The sequence below is a fragment of the Nelusetta ayraudi genome, unplaced genomic scaffold, assembly GCF_046127955.1.
Source record: "Nelusetta ayraudi isolate G7.1 ecotype Tasmania unplaced genomic scaffold, CSIRO-AGI_Nayr_v1 ptg000008l, whole genome shotgun sequence".
NCBI classification, from domain to species: Eukaryota; Metazoa; Chordata; class Actinopteri; order Tetraodontiformes; family Monacanthidae; genus Nelusetta; species Nelusetta ayraudi.
Window position 1 is genome coordinate 3,880,600 of NW_027466058.1, and position 27,821 is coordinate 3,908,420.

Genomic DNA, 27,821 nt, shown 5'->3' on the forward strand with positions numbered 1-27,821 from the left:
TAACGTTGGGTTACGTGTCATTATGAAGCTATATTCTAATAACTAGCACCAATTGTTTGCAATTCACCCCTTGCTTAACACATAAAGCTCTCGCTGGAAGCATCAGTGTCTGCAATACTACCTCTGGTTTTAATTGGTATCGTAATCGGAAAGGAAATCGGTGGTATCGCACTTCACTAACATCATCTCCCTTTGGGCCCTATTACATCGTTTCAAACGCAGCACATATGAATGGCTTAGAAGAGTGTGGATGTGTTTAACTGTTCAAAAGTTAAAATGCTGCACAAATGATTAGCAGGTTTGCCCTTTCAGTGTTTTTAATGAGAAATAAAGGTTAATTATTTGTGGCGCAAAGAATATTTTAAATACAAAATATTACATACCATGTTAGGTAATTTACCAAATGCAAAAAAAAAAAATGTTTTGTTTTATTTAAGCTATTCTTTTGTGAATGCCAACATCTGCTCACGCCTTCAGCTCTAAGCACTGCGTCTTCTTCTTCTCTTTCTCCAGGAGAGCGGAAACATTGCCGTGGTGTTTAACGTGGGAACAGACGACATTAATATCGAGGAGACGTCAAAGTTTGTAAATGACGGGAAGTACCATATAGTGAAGTTTACGAGGAGTGGGGGTAATGCCACTCTGCAGGTGGATGACCTGCCAGTCATTGAGCGCTACCCCACAGGTGAGTCACCGGCTCTGCCTTCACTCACACCTCCGGTGATATTATATGTGACCACAGGGGTTGTTTTTATGTAGCCAGTCTCTGAAAGCTTTATATACCAGAATGTTTTTATATGTTGACTTGGCATGTGCTTTAATTGCTTTTTATGTTTCTGTATCCAGCAGCTGTGAAGATTAATACCAGTGTTGTTGAGTCTCCGCCCCTCCATCTCTCATTCTTATAGACTTCCATTATAGGTGCGAAACCTATGTCCGTGTTAATTGGTTGGGCTTTAGGGGCTCACACAGTTGGGGGAAAAAAAAATAATAAAGAACTGCACATGAGGGCAGCCACCGACACCCCCGCACCCACCCCATCTACATGTCTGCAATTAATTCGCCTATGTACGTAAATAATCCACCCACGGTGTATGTTCACACCAAGGCGAATCGATAGGCTATTTCCAGACAAATTACCTCTTTGATTGTGCCAAGTAATCGTGGGCCTCTTCAGTATTTATTCCTCTGTCAATACGGCACATTGATCAGAACGAGGGGACGGGTTAGACGGATCTGTAATAACGCAGCTGAACGACGTTAATGTGCACTTGATTCTGAGGGATCGGCTTCATTTTAGCGGCTGAACTCAGCGTGACAATATATTTGAAAGGGCCTGTGTGTGTATCAGCAGCGGGGATCCATTGGCATTGCAGGGAGTAGTTGAAAGTGTATGTTTTTAGCGAGGTGGAATCAGTAATTAAGTAATAAGCATTCATATTTACATAAAAAGCAAGCCTGCTTGTAAAGTGGGAGCCATATTGTTCCCGTATGTATCTACATTAACCATGAATGCCAACTTGAACAAAATATTAGGTTTCTATCCTGACTTTATAATCAGCATATGGAAAAAAAATAATAATTTGACTTGCAGTATGTTTTCTGACCATCAGGTGCTGCTAAGTCTTCCACACTTGGCCTTTAATATTTCTTCATAAAATAAACTATTAACTCTTATGATATGCGTTCAACTGTTTTCCTTTTTCATGACTTTTCCCACCGGTCGACTCAACAACACTGGTACGTTGGTAGAATGTCCCAATGTTGGTAGTGTGATGACTTTCAGAAGTAATTTAAATGCCACTGCCTGTGCTGTTGAAATGTTGAGACTTTCAAACTGCTTAAAGGCTTTGACAAAAGCGAGCGGGGATAAAGTGAATGCGCCTGTTACCGCCATCCCGTAATACCCCTGTGCATCAGATCAGCACGCCGACCTGCTCCTCAGCTGGGGGAAAAAAAACAACAGGTTCCATCGTGAGCCCGCATGAAATAACATCAGAATGCAACAAACAAGTCCAACCTGTGAGAATTTTAAGATCTTTTTTTTTTTTTTTCTTGCTCATTCATCCAAATGAAAGAGGAGGTTTTTTTTTTTTTTTTTTTTCTGACTGGGGCTTGTTGTCACCGCTTGCCTCAGGTGGAAAAAGCAGAATGCTAATGGCTTCTGACATGCTGTGGACGTGGCGGAATGCACAAGAGGGTTCAATTCCTCATGTGCCTCTGCCTCAGTCTTCCGACGGCAGAGGGAGCGAGCGGGCTCGCTCCGCGTGGCGCCCCGCATCCAGACACACGCGGCGCTCGTCTTCCTTTGTCTTTTACACGGCGTGGATGCGGATTTGAATATGATGGATTTAGCTTCAGCCTAATGGGAAATTAACCACCTGGAAAACACTATTATTCAAGATCGCTGACACACGGTGGCTTTATTAAGAATAATTTAGTGGACTATTTAACGGCCAGCAAAGTAGTGAGTATTTATTTATTTTTTTCGTAGCGTGAGAAACCAAAATCTCTACAAAATCAATTTCATTTGAAATTTTTTCAGGTAATTTACTGTAAAGTTTAGATTCATGACCCGAGAGGTGCCAAGTCACGATGAGTTTCCAGAGTACACTGACCTGCCTCCACCCCCTCCCATCATGCATCAGCGACACCGCCATGTCCAGTTACCTTGTTAAGTCCATCAACTAATTACATCCAATCACGGTTACGCCGCCGCCGCCCCTCCCCCGTCGCCGCACGCACGCCAGGCAATTACTCCCTCAGCCGGCCTGTAGTTTGATTAGTATCCGTGTGTGCCTCTAACACACTTACAATAACAGCCCTCAGCCACTCTTAGGCCACTCACAGATCAACAGTGATTACAACAAGAGGAGACAGCGCAGGCCAGAAACGACGGCCAAGGCAGCGAGTGGGAGACGAAGCGCTTCTTCTCAAAGCCGGGGAAATAATTGCTTCACCAGGGCCTATATTACTGCCCTCGTAATCTCATTTAAAAGTCTCGCACTGTGCCATTAAAAGTCTTTAGCGCAATCATTAAGATCTGGGAAAGAAAAAAATAAAAAAAAAAAAAAGAAGACGTAAGGAGCCCGCCCTATTTGCCGGACTATTTCTCTCTGGTCTTGGCCTGCATGTATTATGCCCGGCGTACAAAAGGCTCAGGCGGCAAAAGGAGGGGGAAAAAAATAAAAGGAATCGGCCCCTTCTCCTGAGTCTTGACCATGGAAGTAATACCATCACAATGGGCGCTAGCAGGCCCACAGGGTGCACTGCGGTATCCTATCAGAGCACCCAGCGAACACTCGCTTTGCGCCGGGAGATAATGGACGAGTTCCCCGGCCTTATTCTTTTTTTGCTGTTATCAGAGCGTGGTGCACTTACAGCGCTCTCCGTCTCTGTCACTCCACCCCCCCAACCACCACCCGACACACACACACACACACCGCTCTCAATTCCCTCTCCCCGTGTCCGTTTTACCCTCCACCCGTCCACCGGCTGCCCGCTCCCACCGTCTTCGCTGTCCTGTTTTCGCCGTGCTGACTGTGGTCTCCGGCAAGGCGAGGGGGGGTTAGCTTTATCCATCAAAGCCTCCCGGCCAACCCCCTACCGTCTGGCCCGGTTTCTCCCCACCGTTCTGTGCCATGAGCCCATTCGGCCCATTGTGCTCGCAGCCATCGGTTTCAAAAAGGATGCTGCCAAGCGAGCCACCAAAGCCTGAGAAGCAGGAGCGGAATAATTGAAAAAATAAAAAGCGAGGTGAACTCCCTCTTCTTCCGAAGGTTTTTTTCTTTTTTTGTTTTGTTTTTTTTGCATATTTGCTCGTTTAATGTGGCGAGCGTCTCGGGCCTTGTAATGAGATAAGGCGGGCTCCTAGCTTATCTGACCACTTTATTAATAAAAGAAAAAAAAGGAAAAACAAGTGAGCGAGGGCAAAGCGGGTCATTTGGGAGGACTCAGCTGAATCGCTGCTGTCTGGCGCAGGAGATAAGCGTCGACTCTGCTGCACCAAAAACCCAATCACCACTCAGCAGCAGCGGCGGCGGCAGCAGCGGCGGCGGCAGCGGCGGCGGCAGCGGCGGCGGCAGCGGCGGCGGCAGCGGCGGCGGCAGCAGCACCAGGGGCAGCAGCAGCGGTGGTGGCGGGCTGGACTGGTGCGGGGAAGGATGAATGGCTCTCGCCGCAGCAGCCGAGCCCCGGGGGAGAGCATTGTTTAACACCCGGCTGTCCCACGGTGGGGATCAATACCCGATCAGACCTTGATTATATCCACACTTAATTAACCCCGCTGCAAAGGAAGAGGCGGAGCGCGGCGCCGAGCCCGAGCGGATGACGGGTCCGTGCGTTTTGAAATGCGGCACCGGCTTTGCAATCATATTATAACCCTTACATAATCGCTGAAAAGAGGCCCGTGTTGCACAATGCCGCCTCTTTTTTTTCGCACCTTTATTTACCTCATGAGTCAAAACACGGCACCTTGTCTGTTGATTGACTGTAAAGAGGCATGCGAGATGGTGCCAAGAAAATGAAATAGAGTATGTAATGTGAGATTGTATCCTTACGGTGTTTCATGAATTGATACAGATACTAAAGGAAGGGGCCTCTCATAAATTATTGATCCAAAGTTATTGTACAAGTGCGATGATTATCGTGTCTCTGGCAAGTGACTGACATTCACGCCACCTCTTTTTCCTTCCTATCTGTTTATTTTAATTACTCATAAAACACAGGGAGGGAGAAGATTAAAAAAAAGATCAAATACGTCACCGCGCCAGCGTCCTCGCCGTCCTTCCAGCAGCTGCGAGTTAACTGTTCTCCCGAGCCCTCTTTTTAATTCTGACCTCTCTTTAAATGAGGTGTTGCAGTCGCAGGAAACACAGAGGTGACATGACTAACACCCCATGACTGACAAACTGAGGCGTCGGGGAATTAACAAAGCGCACGTCGGGCAATTAATGGAATATTCATTAGGTTTCGGGAAAAAAAAAAAAAAAAAGCATTTAAATAAGAAGGCGCAGCTGCTGGGAAGACGCAGGTGATGCACGGCTCGGGGAGGTTTCGCTACGTGCGTTTCACAGAAGGCAAACGTGCTTAGTGTTCGCTTAAACGCAAGGAGAAGACAAGGAGAACTCTGCATCTATATGACTGAGATATTTATAGCAGCAGGACTGACTAAATGGCTGCTAACTATGGTCATTTGTGCTAACAATGAAGAATAAAATAGAGAGAGACCTTAGCCTTTCAATGATCAAATTCCATTGAACTGTTATGTGCTCAGAAGTGTCTCGTTGAGAATGAAAACCTCTTCTCCAAGAGACTCTCGACCCAGACTGGTAGTGACAGACATAAAGCAGCATATTTAAAAACACTGCGACGGGAAAGACAGAGAGAGCAAGGTCAAATACAAGGAAAATTCCATAATTCACGCTGACGTGCAGAGGAGTTCGCTTCAAGATCATTAAGGCACACTGGAGAACGGTTCAATGAGACCCGGTCCCGAAGTTCCTGTTCATTTTTAGGCTGGTTCCAAGCAAAGGGAGCAGTGTGGCGAACGGCTTTTCATCCCACCATGTTCATTGCAAACTTTTGAAGCGCTCAGAGGGAAAAAATCCAGAGACCGGAGGTGAAATTAAACAGTAGGCCACATTTTTGTTGGTCGGATTTTTTTCTTATTATTTTCAAACAAAAATGTTTATTTTGGAAGCAATTTCCAACAAAATATGTTTGTTTTTTTGTTTTTTTTCCTGGATATTCAACATTTGACGGAAATTTACAACTCTGACTTTGACAATGACTCGAGCTTTCGGTTTGTTTCACGAGCGGTTCGACAATCGCACAGTGAGGCCGAGTTCGTTTTCGAGTGGTCCGCCTAAGATGATGGATGATGAATAACATTTAGATCCTCACTCATCAACATGCACGCTGTCCTGGCTGTCCGGGCTTGCAATTCAGAGCGCGCCATTCTTCCTTCCTCGCTGCTGCGGGAGAAGCGGAACGCTAAACCCTCCTTCGCAGGCCTTTTGTGCTCCAACCTGGCACGATGAATCGCAGCCAAATTCCATGAGCCGCGCCGACAAGCCCTAAACCTCCCTCTGCGCAGCTCATCCGCACGCTGTACGTCAAGCTTGACGCGATTAAAAACTGTTTTTTTTTTTCTCTTTTTTTCTCCATGCGTCCACTTACCTCTCAGACCTCTCCTCAGGCCGGCCGTGCATCTGTGACGAGGTTACTTCCTCTTTTTCTCTCTCTCTCTCTCTCTCTCTCTCTCTCTCTCTCCCCTCTCGCGCCTCGACACCAATTCCTCTTCTCCACGTCCAAAGCCATTCTCCACCTAATCATTCTCGCCAAGCAGATCTTTTATCTGCCGGGGCCTGAATTAATATAGTTGATGGGACAAATATTGTCAATCTGCTGGAAGAATGGAGCCGACTGAATTCAATCTCCGCAGACAATGCGGAGGGGGAGAGGCGCTCAGAGACAGTGCCACTTTGCTGGAAGTCCTCTGTTCTGGAGAGGTTATTGGCCCTGACAAAAGGACGATGCAGAGTTTTGCCCTCATTAATGTCAAAGTGCCGCCTCAAAATCCGACTGCCACGGTCTTTCTTCCCAGTGTTTTTTATCTGTTATCCAAAAAAAAAAAGAGAAAAGTTTATTCACCAAATGGAATTGGAAACCACAGGTCTTCTTCTCATTGATCTGATTCCCGATCTGTCATCACTCGACCTGCTTTACACCCCCTTAGCTTTTGTCAAAGCCATTCTGTCACACTTCTTATACTGTATGTAACGACTCTGACGCTCTTCTGACTTGATGCTCTGAATGTACACTGTGTTGTTGCACTGCAAATAGCTCACGATTCCCTGCCAATTAGGGCTTTTGTTTCCTATGTATGGGTGGGCATTTGATATGCTTTGAAGATAAATTGTTTTATCCTTTAAATCATAAAAGGTGGATTCAATAATAAATTTAAATGATGTGCTTTTATATAACTAGTTTAAAAGCCAGTTAAAAGGGGAAAAGTCAAAAGGGGTGGATTTATTTGGTCTGCAGTTGCATTGTGTTAATTTTGGAAATTGGGTTGGTTCATAACATAGCTCTATTAACCTAGATGAAAAATTTGCGTGCTAGTTTGCTCTTATTAATATAGGCCTAATGTGTCTGTTAAAATAAAATAAAATGAGTAATTTCATTGTTTGTCAAATAATGTTTCAGTAAAAAAGAAAACAAAGTGTGATTTTCAAAACGTTTTAAACATTTAAAAAAAAAAAAAAAAACCTGTGCAGTTGTATAGTTCCAGCATTAAGTATGAACGTTTAACCTTTGACCTTACAGATTGTAACCAATGAAATGTCTCTTTAAACTTTAAAGGCAACAATGATAACGAACGCCTGGCGATTGCTAGACAGCGAATCCCATACCGTCTTGGTCGAGTAGTTGACGAATGGCTACTCGACAAAGGTAAAATCCCTGATTAAAACTTCAAATAAAATAATTTGATCATAACCAAGTGGTAGAAGCATTTTTGTAAAGAACTAACATTAAAAAAAATAAATATTCAGTAAAACATTTAAAAAAAACTAAATGATTTGATCAGTTAAATTTAGTTGTGTAGTGTTACTTTTCATAATAATGTACATATATTTTTATTTTGTCTGCTATTAGCTGTCTATTGTTAACCTAAGGTTAAAGGGACTGTAAAGAATGTTTAAATTCATTACCTGAATAAATACCAGCTATAAATAACAGCCGCATTTTGTTGCAAACACTTAAATGATAAATGTAAACGTTTACTTTGTACATCCATTAGTGTTATTGGAAACACTTATGTGATACAAATACAGTACATGTGCAGTACGTAGCCTCATTTGGTTCATTGTGATTAAACTGACAGCAGTCATAAATAGAGTGCAATATGAATTGGCATTAGAGTCCCTTTAACAGCCATTGTAAATATGCTTAGGGCAACAGATAAAGGAAATGTAATATAAAATAACTCAATGCATGCCTCTGTTATGTATAGTCCAATAACTAAGACATATTTTTTTACGTAAAGTGTGAAATGAGCCCTGTCATTCCCCTTTTCCTCTCTTTATTTGCTTTTGTTTGCTTTTGTTTTGTTTTTATGACAGTGCTGTCATAAAATGTATATTCTTTTGGCATCCATGCGCCCGACCATAGCCGTTTCCAATTTGATTCATCGTGGTTGCTTTTGCTAAAAGGATGAATAGTTTCCCCGATTCCTTAAAGTGTGTCCTGCTTCCTGCGAGATTGCACACAAGGAAATTCTCAGCCTGTGGCCATTTTGGGCGGTTCTCTTTCATGCTTGCAGTATCCCCAGTTTTGCAGAATCCAAAGGTTTGGGTGGCTGAGGCGGCGGGGAAGTGCGAGATAACACAAGCTCAGCATAATGAAGTGTATGCTTGCAGCTTTGTTAAACAAATGTTCGACGCATTTGTCGCGTTTCCCAGGCAATTTCCTGCAAGAAATCGTCCATTTGTATTGCTTTCAAGATTATGTTATCCTTTTTTGAAGTATAGTGAAATCTGCCGCATACACATAACATGCATTATAGCACTTTGGATTAATCTTCTTTTCCCCTCTTCTTTTTGAATTAGCCTGCCCTTTTAGCAAAGTTGCATTGATTTTCAAAATCCTGCATTTATTTTTATATTTTCCTTTCTTTACGTTTACTTTCTTTCTTTTTTTTTCAACCCCAGGCATCCATCATTATAACTGCAATAAATTACCAGGGTTTGCCTCGACAACCCGTAATTTATTGGTCTCATTAGCCACTGGGCAAATAATCTGTCTTTCTGTCTTTGGTTTTTCTCCCTGGTTAGTAAAAGTGGCTGAGTCCACAATTCAACATTCTTGTACGTATGTAACATTGTTCTCCCGCAGGGCGGCAGCTCACAATCTTCAACAGCCAGACCACAATACAGATTGGTGGCTGGGAGCGGGACCGCAGCCGATCCTTTCAGGGCCAGCTCTCGGGCCTCTACTACAACGGCCTCAAGGTCTTCAACATGGCGGCAGAGGGCGATCCCAACATCCGCATCCAGGGCAGCGTGCGGCTGGTGGGGGAGTCGCCCTCCTCCATCACGCCGCAGTCCAGCACCACGGCCAACCGCTCGGAGACGTCCACGTCCATCATGGAGATCACCACCACCACCACGGCGTCCAGCCGGCGGGTCAAGCAGACGACGCCGCGGGAGCCCCAGCAGGTGAGGCCGTTCTCCCATCCGTCCGCGTGATCACTGCCTCTCTTCCAATCTCTTTTAACATGCTTACACGGCGCAGCGTGATGCTAAGCACTTCCTGCTGGATTATAATACATTGCGTCATTAGCGCCTTTTAAAGGAGCCGAGTGCGACGTACGCGCGCCTCACTTTGTTGTGTCACTTCTTTCATCTGCTTCAGCGCTCTGACCTAAAAAGTGACTGGATTGAAAAAAAAAAAAAAAAAGTATTGTTCCGCCAATGGAGGCTACGCCGCGGGGGATGGGGGGGGTGGGGGTATGCTGTCAGGACCGTTTCTCTGAAGAAATCACATGTGGCACGGCGGAGCGTGCGCGTGTGCACTCGCGGTGTGTGTTATTGAGATAACCATCCGAGAGGTCCTTCGTCATCTTTATCGGTCCTGCGTGAGCCGTGCAGCATCTGAAGGAGTGCATTACCGCTCAAATGTCACGGCGTGGAGCTAAACAATGCGATGCAAAAAATCCCGCCGAGCGAACGGGATTTCCTCTGTTCTCTCTCGAGGACAGAGGACGTTTTCAGTCGATTGGTTTTACGTTGAAATAGACTCGCAGCCTTTTAATGCCGCTTAGACATTCCAAATATTATGTCTGTTGTTTTCCACGTGAAATGCAGCAAGGAACCTCAGAGAATGAGTGATTTAAAGAACTCTGTAGGCGTCAGCAGATCGCATGCAGCGACTTTGAATGCACCATAGTTGGACCTTCCACATGTTTAGAAGGGGACAAAAAAAAAAAAACAAGGCCGACCGGGTGTGTGTTTCTCTCGGAAACCACCGGTAAGGTGACAGTAGCATAATACGGGTCCTTTAAATTCCGACTCTGTACGTTCCACACATTGTCCATTTCAGAGTCAATCTCCTAATCCCCCCCACTGACCACCGGAGGCAGCCTCTCAGGCCTCTCTGAGCCACGGGCTCAGCTGTGAGACAGGTACCGCGCACACTCCTGCACCAAAAATGCTGCTTCTTGCGGGCAAATCTCCAGCTCCTCTGTTTTCCCTTTTCGGACGCGTGGGAAATTAGCGGCAGCAGCTGGCAGCCCGTGTTCGGCTGTAAGCAGGCCAGCCTGCTGCAGCTGCAGCTGGTGCATCCTGCAAAACCACACTGCACACAGGTAGTGTCCTGCACTTCTTATGACATACATATATGTATATATATATATATATATATACATATATATATATATGTATATATATATATATTTTTTTTTTTTATATATATATATATATATATATATATATATATACATATATATATGTATATATATTTTGTTAAGTTACATATACAGCAGAGTAAAGAATTTGCAATGAATTTGCAATTAATGGTGAGTTAACTCAGGACACTATGCGATTAATCGCAATTCATTTATAATCGACTGACTGGCCTATATATTTGTACAAACTAGATATAAACCTTTTTGCATCAATATAAGTACAAGCATGACTGAGTGAACTGCTGTGAACAAAACCAGTCAAGGCTTGCAAGGCCATTTGTGTTAAACAGCTTGAAAACTTCAAGACAAAGTTGTGCATAAGTATCTATATTGCAGATCGTCATAGAAGTGCAGCTCTATAGGTACCAGCAGGTCTCAGGAGATGACTTCTCATGACCCTCCACCAGAGTTAAAATTACAAAAGTATGAACGTTTATATTAAATCTAGTGAAAAGTGCTGGGAGTTTTGGATCTTGTTCACAGTTTTTTTATGTGCTCTGAATGTAAATATAATTTTCCTTCCTGCGTGCTCCCCTAGCCTCTGCCTGGCAGTTGCTTGAATGAACTTGGGTGATTATTTGTAGCCCTCGGCTATTTATTACTCATCAAAATGTCAAAATCCATAAATACTCTCTATTAATCACTGATAGGAAGCAGGCTACAGTTTTAAATTTGAAGTCTGAGTCAGTTTCAAAGAGAAAATAACATTAACAACATAAATCATGCTATGTGTTTTGTTGTATTGTTTTCTCCTTAAATTCTTTACATACAGAAGTTGACATCAATCTAGAAGTAACTTCAGTAAAGAGAGACAGAAAGATCTCCTGGAGGAGCCAGGTGTCTATATCTTGAAAACCACTCTCTTCAGCAATATTGAATAGTTACTAGTGTCACTCACTTTAATGTGTGAGATTAATTTCAGTGTACAGAAGAAACTCAAAAAGACTTCTAAATCATGTATTGCATCTTTCATGTCATGCCTTTGAAAAACAAGAGAAAAACTACCAATTTCTAGCAGGAAGACAGACTTTTTTAAATTAAAAAATTAAATTTTAAAAATTAACATATTCTGAACCAAATGAAAAATGAAAAAAAAATTTTTTTTTTTCCCTTTAGTATTCAGATCAAAATGTTCCAACTCATCCTAGAGTGAGTAACTCACCGTACTTCAGTTTGCTAGCGAGTTTGTCCACAACTATGACAATATATCTACATTTACATAACGACAATAACAGATCATCATCGTGTTTCGTACGGCAACAGCAACGATGCGTTCAGTTCAGGGACATTCCCAGAGCTTTCTGCATTGAAGTGCTCTGTGCAAATTGTCTGCATATGTTGACAAATAATAAAATACCCAATATTGATCCGGGGGGGGAATGGCTTTCTTTCATATTCAGCATGGTTCCCGAGCTGCTGTTGCAGCAGCATGTAATGCAGGCGAGATATCAAACAATAGACCATGATTACATCCCAGCTCCATGTGGTGCTATGATTTGCTACCGGGGGGCCAGGACATTGGCGGAAAGTAGGAGGCTTGACAGCAGTACACACTTCTTTTCCGAAAGAAGATCAATACAAGATGTAAAGATTAGCACAATTTAATAGTTTTCGCTTTCTGCTGCAAACCTTTATCTGACTTTGACTATTTGTAATACATATTTATTTTGAAGATGATATTGTGATATATGTGGAGAGATTCTACACTGAAGGGGCTGAAACTGAGTCAAGAATGAGTAAAACTCAAAGTCAGAAGTGAGCCAACCAAGGTTACTGGTAACCGTTCATCTTCTCTGCTGTTATCTGCTGTATTCATATGGAACAAACGTCCATTAGATTAAATAGTTGTTCCCCAGCAGGGGAGCAAGGAGAGAGGAGTGAGTTGTTGGAAAACGTGTGCATCAGCCGATGTCGGTGTGTTCAGTTCATCCCAGGGCACTGACCCGCCTGTGTAAAGCTCCCCTGTGGTAAGACGTCACTGTCAAACACAGGAACTGTGCAGATAAAGACACTGTGTCATGTCTCTCCCGAACGCAGCAATGCATTCACTGTCCGAATACGCCGGCATTGTAATAATTGTCCAGCTGTTCCACATCACCTCTTACTGTCAACTCGGTGATGACTGATCAATGCTTTTTTTGAAGTGAGGGACTGGGATGATGAGGGCACATCTTTTAGGGTGATACTCCCCTCCTCCTGTGCACTGGAATGTCCAATGTCAACTGAAGGTGACATCGGGCTGTGGCCACCCAAAGCTTAGTCAGAAAATAGAGATCATTTTTTGGGGAGGTTGCTTGTATGAAATTTGAAGTCATTTGTTGGAACCTGTTGCATTCATTGCAAATGATTAAAGGCCAAGTGTGTAGATTTGGGGGCATCCAAAGGTGAGAAAGCACATTGCTAACAGTGGTTTTCTCACGACCAACCTTATGTTATTTATCTTTCTTTCAAAACTGTTTTGGGCTATTGTGAGCACGATATGGTGGAACCGCTTTTTATGTGAATAAAAGTGGTCATGATTACCAAATTAAAATTTGGCACTTGTTTGGTTTTAGTGACTTTATCCAAGAAAGAACATGCATGCACATGTTTGTTCCATTTCATATCATTAGAACTCTTTGAAATGTTACACCTGGCTTTGAAAGTTGCTTTATTTTATTTGTTCAGCCTCCAGTGCCAGTTTCCAATTTCATTTCCATCTCACCTTATGACTGCAGAAAGAGTATCTTTTGATGCTAACAAGCTCTGTGACCATTTTTAAACCAGATGCCCAGCTATTAACAACAGCTGGTAGCTAGCCGCCCAATGCTGCAGCGGCTGACCGCATGTTGTTCCTCCTGCTTCCCATGACTGCACTTTCCCAGCCAGTGTCCCAGATGCGTAAACACTTATCTGCAGCTTTATTGAAATTGAATTTGTTGTCCAGTAGGTGACATTATATTGATGTCGTCCTTCTCGATCCACAGGGTGCTTTATCAAAGGATATTATCATGTGAGGGCACACTGGCCTAAGAGTTGCAAAGAAATGCACCATTGGGAAAAGCCAGAGAGTGATTGCCTTGGAAGTCATTATTATTTTTCATTGCTTGGCTTTGTAGTTTTCGAGGACATAGCTAAGGTCCAGGTGTATGTAAGAAAAGAAAATGTTGAGACCGGAAATACTGACTTAACATCAGCTGTTTTTTTATTGAAACTTGCTTGAAGCACTTGGTCCTATGGTGCATTTAAAATGGTCGTTTTTAAAGCTGGTTAAATTTGTTTGTAACGGGATTAAACATGCGAGCGGTAAGTCGTTGGACAAATGGAAGGCCTGTTTTGTGTTGGAGCGAAAGTGGAGACAGCAATTCTCTCTGCCCGGCTCTGCTTGGTAATGACCAAGATAAGAAGCAAGAAGTAAATGCAGTGACCTTGCCTTGAAAATCGCCTCCGGCCCGGCAACGGTCAAGAGACAAATAGATTGATTCAATTTCAGGTGCTTCAGGTCTTCTAACCGACTGGAACGCATACATGGTAAGTGATAGCGAGACTCGGTGTCGGAGGGTTTCTTGCTAATAGTCGGCAGTTTGCTCTGACATGCCAAATGTTCTCCGTTTTGACTCTATAAGCTGCGCGCTGTCAGCCCCGCGCGTGGGCGGCGGCTGACGGTGCAGCCTGACGGTCACAACTTAATGGAGCCTCGGCTCACCATGTCTGCGACTTGTCACGTCCAATTAGGGCGTAATACTCCAGCGTAAGGTCTGGCCTCCGCAAACAATGGACCGTCTGTGGAAGCAAGTGCCGCTTTCCCTTACAAATGAAATGACTAACAATAAGAGGAACGCACTGCAGCCACACGTAGCAGCATCTCAGCTACCACCGGGTGCAGCCTACGCAAAGGAATATGGCTGTAATAGAGGATTGCATTGTTAAAAGCAGGAGAAATGAAGGGTGACGCTGTTATGCGAAAAACGCTATTCAAACTGATTTAACTTATGTGCTTTTAAAATTGATAACCTTGCGTGCGCTGCAACAGGATTGCTCAGCTTTCAATTCTGAAGCTTCGCTCAGTCTTCTTGTCGCCCTCCCGCAGAAAGAGTTTTCACTTTGTCGCGAGATTGCAAGGATGCCATTATCACTCAGTCTTTTTTTTTTTTTCTTAAGAAGAAACATCATGTCCAACTGTCTACGTCTTGAGTTCATTCAGTCGCCTCCTCTTCAAAGAGCTATCTGTGTGGTTTTCACCAGATGAAGCCATGTGATTTAATGCAAAGGGCATTAAAAAACATGCCATCTGGAATGTGAGGTTAAATTGTTTTTTTTTTTGTTTTTTTTTACAAAAGAAAATGATTTAACACAACAACAATTGCAACAAATCAGGATGAGTTCAACTCTTTGTTGCTGTCCTTGAGCTGCAGCCGTTGCCACTTGACCTCTTCGCTGCTGCCAGTGCTCAGCACCAGCTTTCAGCTCATTTCCTAAGCGCTCCTTACAATATGTTGACCTCTAGAAAAATCAACACGGCGATGCGGTTGTAAAGAAAAGAGCACTTTAGCTGACCCGGACATTGTTCAGCTTTAATCAGGGGGGATTTTTAACTCAAGGGTGTTGGCTGGAATCCACCCAGTATGGAGTAAAGTCAGCCTCTCTCCAGAGCCCCGAAGTCTGTCTCTTTGTCAGAGCACAGGGAGGGAACGGCATCACTGCTGTAACCAGAAATGCTAGCAGCTGAGTGGGATTCTTTTTTTTGTTTCAAGGGTGAATCAACCTGATACCAGGCCTCATTTTCACATCTTTGTTTATTTCCTCCCAAACTCCAGCAGAGCGGCAATACACAGTTCATTATCAACTTATCGGTTGAATCATCTATCGCCTTTTTTGCACCATCTACATATCTGGAAGAAGACCAAAAAATAGCTGTGAGTTCATCTCAGAGGCTGGAAGAACAAACACCTGGCTGGGGGTGTTGTCACTAATTAACTCAGTTTTTCAGAAGGAAATGAATTTTCCATAACATTTTATGAAGGTCTGATGGTTGAAATAATGATGATAAGGATGATAGCGGCGGTGTTTCAAATCTTCAGCAGCGGGTGAACCAACCCCCCTTTCCAAGGACGAATGACGGTGTCACATTTAGTCCTTCCTGTCACCGCTGCTACCACCCATCCTAGAAAAAAAAAATAGAAGAAGAAGAAACAGAAGAGAGCATTCTGTCGAGAAGAGCCACTCATGGCTCTTGACATTGATGGATCCTCACTGGCGTTGCTCTGTATTATCAACCCTGGCCAGCACACGTACAGTACATAAATCTCACCAGCGGTCGTAGTGTGCGGTGCCATCCGCCAGCAGCAGCAGTGCAAACATCCTTCACTGCTGGAATTGGCTGCAATTGGCTGCAATGAGAACACCCAAGGACAAAATGCTTTAATAGAATAGACCTTTGTCTCTTAGTTAGTTAGTGTTTTTTTTTTTGTTTTTTTAGTCATTTTGAATAATTGTTTTTGTAGTTGAAAAAAAAAAATGCAAGTTCTGAGGGGAAGAAGCAGAATTCAGCAATAACTAAACGTTAACGACCACTGCCATCATTTGTTATACTCTCAGACTCTACGGTGATTGATAGTTTCATTTAATGAACGCTAGTAATCATTATATGGACATTTAATGAAACGCATAATAGGTATTATATGCTTCATATTAATCATAATAGTTGATGCAGCACATATTGATTTGAAATTACGATGATGGATAACAAAAATGTATTTTTATTTTTATTTTTTTCCTCAACAATACGCAATGCAGCCGTAATGTCACCAGTTAATCATCATGAAGCACAGAACAGGGCAAACCTGTACCTTTATTTGGTGATTTGCACTTTCAAATCTATCAGAGTAAATCAAAGAGGTTAAACGTTGACCTGCTATTGGCGTTTGGGAGGAATTTGAATTTCAACCTCGGTTAACATTTAACGCCTGAGTTTCCCCCTGGAGGCATGAAGATAATTGTTCGTTCCTGAAGAGAATGTGTCGCCACAAAAAAGCCACACCCCTGGCGAATGCAGACACGCGGCACTGGGGCACAGAGACGTTCATAGAGGCCATCTAACCTGCTCAAACACTCTTTGAAACAGACCTCTGTTGGTGCACCGCTAACACCTTAAGAGCAGTGCGGGTCTGCTGCCTCACACCAAATCACTATAATAAACTTAGTGTGACAGTAATCTTGTGGTAAAATCTTCTCCAAGTTACTAGCCTAATAATGGCTCAGTCTGCCGCTCCGCTCTTTTTATAATCAGCCACGCAGGATGGCTCTTTATTGTATCTGGTGCTACCTCCAGGCGTTGTTGTGATTGTCCTGATACTGCTGGGGATTATTGTTTTACAAGCTCACGCTGCAATAAGTCTGCACAGCCAAGATTTAATACTAATCCTGCATGCATCAATATTCAGACCTGGGACTCGTCTCGGGTATTAAGCCTTCCTCAGGCAACTGCACACATGCAGCGCAAGTTCTTTAATTGCATTACATGATATACTGGGACCATTTGAATTTAAGAATTACTCCCCGTTTAGTTATGGTGGTGTTCTAATTCTAAGTTTTCGACTTCTGTCTCTCTGATCTACAGTGTGGAGTTTTATTTGAGGAAGTTTCTGCCAAAATCAAACATCTAAAACTGTCATTAATGAAAAATCCTGGAACTTTTTTTTTTTATTCTGGTTTGACCTGGTGGTGATTAATTTGGGGAGCTAGTGCCATTCACTCAAGTTTTTGGTCCAAGGCTGTTCAGTCTAACAAAGCTTTTGTACTCAAAGTAAAGTAAAAAAAAAAAAAGAAAGTCATTTCTGGCAGCCACCAACAGAATGTGCCGTCTCAGCAGTCGTCTATACCACTTTTCTATTTTACTTTAGCATAAAATATTTTTACTTTCATTTTTATGTTATTCCTTTTGTGGTTTGGCCAGACTAGTTCGCCCTCACATTGCTGATGGACAGTTAGTGTACAACAGAAACATGTACACTGACAAATGTTTTAGTGCTGTTAAGAGCAGGAGGAATTTCAATTTGGAGATTGTGCTTATTCAACAAAGGTTTGTACAATGTGACTGCAGCAAAGCCCTGCACCACAACATCGTGTGTTGAAGATGCAGCTATTCAGATGACACGCATGGCAACCATGCAGATGTAGAGCCACTTAGTGTTACAAGTAAACAGATGTCTAATACTGCATTTATTATTCTGACAAGATGATTCCTGTTATTCCACACGACAAAGAAGCCAAACAGATTAATTTAGCACGTTTTTGCCTAAAGAAATCATCCTGGAATTAAACAAGGAATAAACCAACACAAGCGCCTAGAACACAAGCAGAACCGTAGGAGCTCTTAAGAACATTTGTTCCATCTCTGACTAGAATACAATAACACCCGGTGTTGTATCATTAATATTCTCACAGTGAGTGGAGCGCAGCAGGAAATGACTGAATTTCAAAGAAGGTTCTGCATTGTTTTCCCCCCTCCAGTCTTCTTTTTAAATTTGTTTTAATAGGAATTTCATGTGTCATTTCTGCTCAAGTGGAACTGTTTTCTCGCGGAACATGTCTCGAGGCAGATTTTAAAAGAGACTCAACCCGGCGTCGTCTTATTTCTTCATCCCCCATCTGTTCCACCTTTGGTGTGATCATCAATTAAAAGCAGCCGTTCGCTCGGCAAACTGCGAGCGAACAAGGAAACACCGAGCAATGCGCAACTAGCGGGGTGGCGCTACTAATGAGGGGAGGCTTCGCTCATGTCGCAGGATACTCCGACCGACTGTAGGGACACATTGCGGCATTTAGTCTGAGTGTCAGCGCCCTGTAAGGTTGTTGCGCCTTCAATTATTCACACAACCAAAACATCCTCGGGATAAGATTTCCCCTGCAATGCAGATGTATGAGACCGGCCACCACGCTACACACACGCTGTAAGCTGGAGGGGAGCAATAAATAAATAACGTAGTAGTAGGCATCAAGAAGGCAATGTCAGCGGCTGTTACTTTAAGAATAGTATAGAAGTATTTACTGTTCACATGCGTTCTGACATGCTGACACTTCTCGTTCATTCACTGAGATTTAGCCATGAATTAATCAAGCATATTATTGAACTACTATTTTTTTTTTCAGGAATCTATCTAGATAACTAAAGTCTGGCATTGAGTGTGAAGACTGCAGTAGACTAGAAAAACACTGGATTTGTGCAGGCTATGGTCTAATTAGTTTGTCAAGCTCTGCATATGTTTATAAATGTGATGTCGAACTAATATAGATGACAACACAAATAAACAGCATGTACAGTAGTAATGTGTATACTATGTTGATGGCTATACAGAATGTACAGGAGGTGCAATAGTCTATATGAATTGATAAAAAAAAAAAGAATGCACAGCATGCAGGTTGTGCTATCATCAGTATTCACAGGAAAATGATTCAGGGAACAACGACAGTTGTCGGAAATTTGTCTTTGCTGCGACGGCCGACCTGCTTGAGTTGCCTCGGACGTTCTTCACAAGTCTGCCTCGCCGACCTCCGCCCAGCTCTGCCCCCTCCAAAAAGTGTGGCGCGGCGTCGCGGGTGGTCCCGGCGCGCGTCGCCCCCGGGCCCCTCGGTCACGGGCTCGTGGCCGTCCGAGCCCTGACAGATGGCAGAAGGAGGCTGAGGCCGCGGACCTGCGCTGGTCCCCGGGCCTGCGAGCGTTCACTTCCAGCGACACAGCGTATCCATCATCTGGGCCTCACCGGGGGCCATTACTGAAGCTGCCCTTCACTACCGCTGTTGTGCACGTCGAGTGGCTGGTGGATCCGATCCACCTTGGTGAGCGTGTACGAGCCAGCGTTGACGTATGATCTCCACCTCTGAGCAGTGTTTTTTTTTTCTTTTTTTAACATTAACAGCAGTTGCATGATGAGCAGGTGTACTGCTGCTGCTGCTGCTGCTGCTGCTGCTGTTGCCTTCTTTTTATTCTCCTCTTGTACTTCATACAGCCAATGACTTGGCTGAATGGTTACGATTAGGGATACATCGATACCGATACCTGTATCTGGTATCGATACCGATACTGGGATTGAGTACTCTACTCATACTCGTAAAGTACCTGCCGATACCACGACACCAATACAAATTGTGTATGTATGTATATGACAATTTTGTTAAATTTGTGTTTGCACTGCAGTGAAACTTGTGATAGTTGCCCATGCTCTATAAAATATATGGTGAGGAATTAAAATAACACAACATATGTGGAAAAATAAGCTTATTTAGTACTCGGTATCGGTGAGTACTGAAATGCAAGTATGCGTATTCTACTTGTTCTGTTAAAGAGTGGTGTCGGTGCATCTCTACTTATGATACTGAACAAATGAGGTGTCTGTTTTTTTTTTTTTTTTCCAGCTTGTTTAGCTCTGGCAGCACAATGGAGGAGTGCAGATTGTCCGGCTGAGCCTGTTTGGACGGCAAGAATGAAACCTACGCGGTGCAAATGTTTCCCTCTGTTGTTTTTAAGCGTTGGACGTTGGAGATACCAGGGCTGACAGCTTTACGGCCGGCTTTGCCGAGCATATTGTCGTCTCTCCCGGACATTTGTTGTTGTGATTTGCGGAAGCAGAAAATAGTCCGAGGCCAACTGTTTTCCATGCGGAGCGCTTTGTCCCGCTCGTGCTGCTGCTGCACTCCCACCTGTAAGGTCCCGCCATCAGCTTGTGTGCGCACGATGCCGGTGAATAAACGCCAATCAGGCCAACTGCATGATGAGTATTTCTGAAACTTCACTTCCTGCAAAAAAAAAATGCCCTCGAGTTGTATTTTTGCCTTTTGTGGGGAGAAACTAAGGAACATTCCAACAAAACTCAACCTCACTTTTTTTCCTGAAGAACTTCTACAAACTTGGCTCAAGGAGTAATTTCATCAAATGTAGAATTATACTAATTTACTCCTCACCCTGATCTCAGTGGCAGCTCTGGTTCTCTGTGTTCCACAAGTGTTATACTCGTCAAATTAAGTTTTTGTGCTGCCATTGGCACACGGCAGGTGCTAATTTTACATGGAGTGGAGGAAGTTGTTCTGCAGTCTGACTTTCTGTGTCCAAAAGGTCACAAAAGCCTGTGTAAGAATTTTGGATTCTGGTCATTAGGTGGGTATGTGCTGCTGCTGATGAACAACATGTTGGTTACAATCAAATGTCAGAATCATATTAGTTTCAGGATGGTGGGGTTGGATAATACCAAGTAACATTGTTACCCGGTGATTGAATTAAGATGAAAGCGCATTCCAGCACACCTGCATGCTTTTTCAGCCAATTAAATGGACAAGACAGCTACTATCAGGTCTGAGGAAGGTTGTACGTCTAATAATACACCACAAGATGTAGAATTATTACCAAAGTGTACTGGATGGGATGGCTCAACATGTTTGACAAAATTCCATTTTTGGCCTATTGTCATAAACCCTATATTCATATGGTTTGGTACATCTCCTTTAATCATCAGCGCGATGAATGTGCAAGTCTTAACTTGTGCATTTCAGAGTTGTTGCATTGAGTATTTGTTGAGTTCTGAGGGAGGTACTTGAACTGTTCACCTCTATATGATTCTCTACTGACTATACCGACTGAACTGTCCCTTTAAATACAGAATATATATCCTTTTATAACCGGCTGTAGTTGTTGCAGGAAGTTTCCAGAGACATCCTTCAATATGACACGGCCCTTAAAGCAGCCGAAATGACGCAGCTCTTAAAACTACCACAACGACTACTTTTTTTATAGCTTTCCGAGGCTCCTTCCCGACTGACAGCAGCGACTTGATGTGTGCCAGTAAAGTTTACAGACGATCAATACAGACCCTCCTTTTACGGCGAACTAATTTGGCTTGAAATAGTCGATTTAGCTCGGAATGGCGCTAATCAAGGCACCGTCCCCGTTTGGATCGCCAGGTGTCGCGGCGACGCTCATATGCCCGCTGATTGACTGGAAAGGCTCGGCTACGCTAAATGGAACCCAGCCCTGATGAAACGCGTAATTTTTGCCCTTTAACAGGCAGTTTCCCGCCGCCGCTCCATCAGCAGGGCCACTAAAAGAAAAACGTCTGCTGGCGATATTTATTGTGTCAACGTTATCCTCCTCCGACTGCAGCTTTCGTGCTAAAAGTGAGTATGCTAATTTCATACTCACTTTTTCTTTTTTTTTTGATTTGTTGAGCAGATCGTTATGAGAGAAGCATCTGCGTTTTCTGACTCTTACCCGAGACATCGGCTCAGTGGCGTCCGACTACAATTTTCTTTTCCTGCCTTAAAAATAACTCCAAACTGCCGGTGAATCATGAGCGAAAATCAAAGGAGCATAAAGTGTTTCTCTCAATAATTAAATCCGGATATTGTTAAAAAACGGCACTGCCACGGGGAAGGAGCACTGTTTTAAAATACTCAAAAATCCGACTGGTACTTTGAGTTTGTTCCTCCCAAAAAATATTCTTTCTCTGCTGAATGCGAACTCCTCGCTCACGCCTACCCCCCCCCCCCAAGACTCATCCAGGCCAGCAGGACTTGAATCTGATTGCAACGCCGACCCCGGCCACCGCCGCCGTCGTCGTCGTCGTCGTCGTCGCCGGGCAGAGCGGCTCCTCCTCCTTTGTCATGTCATGTTTCCGCAAACGTTACACGCGGGAGTGGGGCCGGGCACATTCATCTCGCCGCCGATAACGTCTATATTAGGATGACGAATACGCCCCTGTCAGCGGATGAGGGACTGGGGCCGCGTGTCAGGACGCAGGTAGAGTCAGGGAGACAGCGATTTGTGGCCTGAGTGTCTCCGCCCGGCTCGTGGAGCTTCTGAGACGGTGTCTATTTTTAGATTTTTGAGGCATCCGAATAAGAAGATTTTCAGGTTTTTCGAGTGTTTTTTTATTTGTGTGTTCGCCTTTATATGGAAAGCAATCGTGATGGCCGGGCCTGCTCTCTGGTCCAATGTCATCCCATCCTCAGTCTCCGGGATTGTTCTCGGTGCATAATATTCCTCCTGGGCAGTTCAACCTGCTCTGAAGCCAGATTACCACCGAGTCAAGCTGCAAGAGGCCCCCCAACCCGATTCGATTTCAGATAAGGAAAAACATCAGCGCGATCCTGCGCGTTGGGGAGGAGCGGCGGGGGTAAAAATGCCTCAATGCCAGCAGATTTCATTTATCTGAGGGAGCGTTAAGAGCGAAGGATAAGGCTGAGGGACAGAGTCGCCCGTGTAATATACTTCTGCGGACTAATGTTTATGCATGGGGAGCCGGAGAGACAAGAAACGGCAGAGAGAGAGCGAGGGGGGGCCGGGGGGGGGGCAGCGTAGGAGGAGGTAGATGGAGGCAGATACTGTTATGAATTTCATATTAAGATTTTATCATTTAGAGCATGTAGCTAACAGAAGGCATCCAGCTCTCCGCGGTGCCGCCCGCGAGAGCTCAGCGCTCAGCGTGCACTCTTCCCCTGCTGCCGGCGCACTCGTGCACGCCGTCCACATTATTCACCCGTCCATGGCAATAAATAGCAGCGAGGTGCCGCGCAGTGATTGGAAATCGAAATATCGACCCTGTTTTGCTTTTTTGTATCATCATTATTATTATTATTTTGTCTTTTTTTGACATCCGCGCCCGCGAGTCACCCGCCGACCGGCTGACTGACTGACAGGCTGGCTGACTGGGGTGAGAGTGTGACGCAGGCGTCGACTTGGAAGTGAACTTTGTGTCTCTTCCCACGCAGCTGCTTGATGCGCGATCACATGTCGGCATTTGCATACAGGCCACATGTGACGACGGCGACAGGGCGCAGAGACTTCATCTGTCGCCCTCGTGCCCACATCTCCACCGCATCCGTGCTCATCCATCTCCTCCTCTTCCTCGCCTGTCCCCCCCAACCTGATGGTTAACGAGTAAGATATAATATTAAAGGGCCAGTTCACCCACAAATGAACCCAGTTCTTAGTCACCCTGTTGATTCGAGTTTCAGCCAGATTTAAATGAAATTTGTTCAAAACAGCGAGAGTAGCGATCTTGCCTGGCCCAGGAACAGCAGAACAGTAGAGTTGGAAGTAGCGGAGGATGAAAGCAGGAAGAGCAGAATGTGAGTAGATCAGAGTGACGGAGCAGTCTAGATGTTTTGGAGAGGAATCCCACGAGGCCAGGATGAGATGGACAGTTAAAGAGGATGAACATTGAACATACTTCTAGACTAAGACTGCTCAGGTTGGAAGTGGCAGCTTTGTAAGCACATGGAGGCAGATGATTGGCTGCGGTGACCTGGAGTGAGATCATTTAGTTGCCTGCTTCAACTCTACGTCACATTGTCTCAAAACAGATACATTAACAGCGTATTACAGTGTATTTACAGTGTATCTCTTGCATAACAAGATACGTGTCATGCTTTCGGAAGCACTTGTTTGGAATTTTCTCCCCTTGTCAAACTTAGTGACAGTTGTGAGGATTTGAGCCTCCGTCCACCTCAGTGTAAGTGTGTGGCTAACGTTCCATTTTGAGTGAACCGGCCCTTTAAGTGTCGATTTACTCGTCCCTTTCCCAGTAGCCACACAGCCATTCTAGTTCAGATTTGGATCACGGAATTACATAAATGTCAATGTGCACTGGCTCGTGCATGTATGTATGTGTGTATGTGTATGTGTCCCTGCCTGTGTTACTGTACCGCAGCCCTCTGTGCTGTGCTGTGTGTGAAGCTGCCTCCCAGCGCCTTGTTAGGCCGTCTGTGCTGCAGTGACTTGAGCCTGCGGGAAGATGTATGGCGAGACAAGAACACGTGGCTACCAGGGGAGGAGATGGAAAGCCTCCGACCAATTTTTTTTTTTGTTGTTATTTTTTTTTTTTTGACACTGATACTCTGCCTGAGGTCCAGTTGTGGCAACAGCTGCCTCACTTTAAATAAAGAGAAGTCCCTGTTTCTCTCTCTCTCTCCCTCCCAAAAGCGACGCCGCCTCGTAAGCGAGCGAGAAAACAGCTGTCCGCCGCCGCGGCAAACACCACGAGCCCAAACACAAAGGAGGCTCTCATTATTCAGCGGTAATTGCCTCAGAAAAATGCCTGCATCACTTTAACGCCGAACGCTCCACCTTCACCGAGCGCTCGCTGCCCAAAGCTCAAAGACGGCGTTATGCAACGATTTCCGACGGCGTGAAAGGAAGGAGGTGACGCGACCTCAAGCTGGTTGGAGATTCTAAAGCCGCCGCCGCCGCCGCTGGTTGGTCTCAGAGGACGAGAATGCTTTTTCATTGTTTCGCTTCCAACTTTGGCAAAGAAAAAAAGGAAGCGGCTCTTTGCGACTATCTCGCTATAGTCGGCTATTAGGACTCAGTCAACGCTGTTAGCCGCTAACGTTATTGAACTCCTAAATTCTAATAGGTGAAAATAAACACAGACCTTATTAACAAGCCCCTTTGTCCTGCTTACTGCTTCTTCTCTATAGGTTTTGGTCTGTGTTTACTGTTACGTCGTCTTTTATATTTTCTTTACAGTGCCTGTTCTGAGGCTGTTGTTCCTCCATTTGCTGAGAATGGCAGAACGTGACTGAAATCCCTCTCAGTGGAGCATATCTCTGCTCTCCCTGCTGGTTGCCCCCTTTTGTTTATCACTCTGCTGTCACACTGGCCGACTGTCTCTTCACAGTGAAGCCTCGCAACACTGTTTTTTTTCTTTTTCTTTCTTTCCTCTATTTGGCCGTTTAAAAAGAATCCTGGCGCTTGGAACGGAACGCGTTCACAATCGTACGTGTGAGTGTGCACGCACGTTGGGTGTCCGTCTACACCACTGTGGTGTCGTTCTGCCCCAAGTCTGGCGGAAGTCCGCAGCGCCGACGGCTCGAGTGTGGGCGAAGGCCGGGCGGCACACCGAGCGGAACTCATCGCGCTCATCGTCTCGGGCCCGCGCGCCTTCATTATTCAGTCGGAATCTATTGAGCATCTGGGACTAAATTATTCATCAACATCGACCTACTTCCAGGGTGCTAAGTCGGATGCTTGGATGTCATCAGGCGTGCGGATGAGAGCGGCCGGCGGTCGGGTAGCTGCCAGCGGCGCCGAAACCCATCCCGCGTCCGAACACGAGCGGCTGACCCCGCCCTCTGACCCCGCCCACTACCGTCTTTTCCTCTCCCTCTCGCTGGCGCGTTAACGATGCGGCGCTTTCAAGAGCGAGGCCTCGCACAACAGACCTCTACCCCAATTAGCCGCTGCACACCGCGGCCCCTCGTCCGACGCCGACGCCAAATCTGCGCCCGCGTGGGAAATAATGGTGGTGGGGGGGGCAGAATAGAGACCGCTGGACTTTTAAAATGGGCTTCACAGCGCTGACCCTCAGGGCCGCAGCCAATTACAGACGAGGCATGTCGACAACTGCAGCTACACTATTGGTGTGAGTGATATCACTGTTAGCTACAGGTACTACCCGAAACATTAGAATATCAAGTAAAAGCTGTTTTATTTTGGCAATTTAACATAAAAGATGAAACCAACAAATTCTATTGAGCCATTACACACAAATTGACATCTCAAGCAGTTCCTTGGTGTAACCTTGCTGATTAAGATTTTCATAAAGAATTGACTTTATGTAACATTCTAATTTTCTGAATTTTTGAATTTGAGTTTTTTTTTTTTAAGCAGCAAGACCTGATCAGCAAAATCCAAAGAAATAAAAACTTGAAATATATTGATTTGCATATTATTCATTTATATAATATGTCACATTCACCTTTTAAGTTGAATTGCAGAAATACTGCAACCTTTTCAGGATATTCTAATTTTCTGGGTAGTAGAAGGGTTTTGTTTTATCTAGCACACTGCTTTTGCCGTTGTCCACCTGTGTTTTTCATCACCAATAACAACATAATAATAAACAGAAACTATTTATAATTGTTTTCCATTTAAGGTGCGCGCTGTCTTTCAAGGTTTTTAGTTGGAAAGTCGTGACTGCCGTACAAAGACAAAGCGATCAAGTTAATTATTAAACTATAAATGTTCTCTTCAGCGCTGTTGACAGAGTTTAGCAGAAGGTTGTTTTTTTTCCCCTCCTCGCGGATCACAAATGTTACATTTTTAATGTGTAGATAAAGGAAACAGTTTTTTCATCTCGCAGGCATTTCGCCGCATTTTCGGGACATTTTGACTCCCGCTTTATTTCCGTCCAGTCTGAAAATACCACGTCCCGCGGGGATCCAGGAGGACGCACACATCTGATGGATTGTGCGCGCTGCCACTATGTGGGTCACGGCGATGACGGATCACGCCTGGTGACACAGAGATCTGCAAGTTAGGAGGCGAGACCTGCCAGGTTGTTTTTTTTCTCTGTGGGTCTTTATTATATCGTGCTGAAGTCGGCACAGTGTGATTTTTAGGGCAATCCCACTTAGCTGCACTTTTGGAACACAGCAGACCATGAGCTTGTCTGTGTGTCTGAAAGAAAAAAAAAAAAAACTGCTATCTTGTTTTGGGGAAAACACATTTTACCGAGACAGAAAAATGGAAAATCAAAAAGGACAAAAAAAAAAAAAAAAAAAAAGCGGTGAGCGTCCTCAGAGGAATACATCACCGGGACGGGGGAGGCATGCCAGGGATAAACCTTTCACATGCCTTCAGTGTCCTTCTGACTTTCAGCGCGTCGTCTCCGAAGAGACGTGTTGTGTGCCAGAGAGCATTCATCAAAGCGGACCGGAGAGGAAAACAATGTGGGGGGAAGAGAGAGAGAGAGGTGGGAAAAAAAAAAAAAAGAAAAAAAGACAGAAGACAGCGGCTCTCCGCGGGGACGTGTCGACAGGTTATCACAGGGAAGGTGCCTCTCGCTGCACAAAGTAGCCCCGTTCCCCCCTCAGCCTGGGATGAAGAGACGAGAAGGATGCACTCAGGGCACCAGTGGACAGATGTGGCGCATGATAGTAGCAGAGCTGCCTGCTCCTCATCCTGCTTGTTAGACGCTGAGGCACAAATACTTTGTTACGGTGCTTAAGTAGATTTTTCAGGCATCAATACTTTACTTAAATTTCTTTTTCTGACGACTTTTTTACTTTTACTAACCAATATTTGACACAAATGTCCGCGCTTTCTACTCCTGATTGATATACTTGTGTTAAAAAGATACAAATTATGTTGAAGGTAATTCACTGGAGCTATATGAACTATACCGTTGTGTGGTTAAACAGAGAAGTGGATGATATTTTAGAGGGAGATTATCTTTTCTTATGCTGCAGTTGAAAAAGAACAAAAGAAGCCATCGCAACTTTTTCATTTTTGTTAAATTTATCAACAATTCCAGTGGTAGCAAGTCCAGAATGTGAACAACCTGGCGCCCAGCTGAGCGAGAACGCCGACTCAGCTCCGGCC

At 44.5% G+C, this 27,821-nt stretch overlaps 1 protein-coding gene across 10 annotated transcripts in view; it reads left to right on the forward strand.

Annotated features, from left to right (window-relative positions):
• LOC142883694 (neurexin-1a-like) overlaps positions 1-27,821 on the forward strand; it is a 363,691-nt gene that overhangs the window by 317,817 nt on the left and 18,053 nt on the right. For 8 of the 10 annotated variants that reach the window (XM_076018787.1, XM_076018788.1, XM_076018789.1 and 5 more), the window contains 3 exons: positions 514-685; positions 7,366-7,455; positions 8,899-9,221. In XM_076018787.1, coding sequence (XP_075874902.1) covers positions 514-685; positions 7,366-7,455; positions 8,899-9,221 — 585 coding nt within the window. The remainder of the gene's footprint in view (positions 1-513; positions 686-7,365; positions 7,456-8,898; positions 9,222-27,821) is intronic. The other 2 variants (XM_076018793.1, XM_076018794.1) reach the window with 1 other exon arrangement.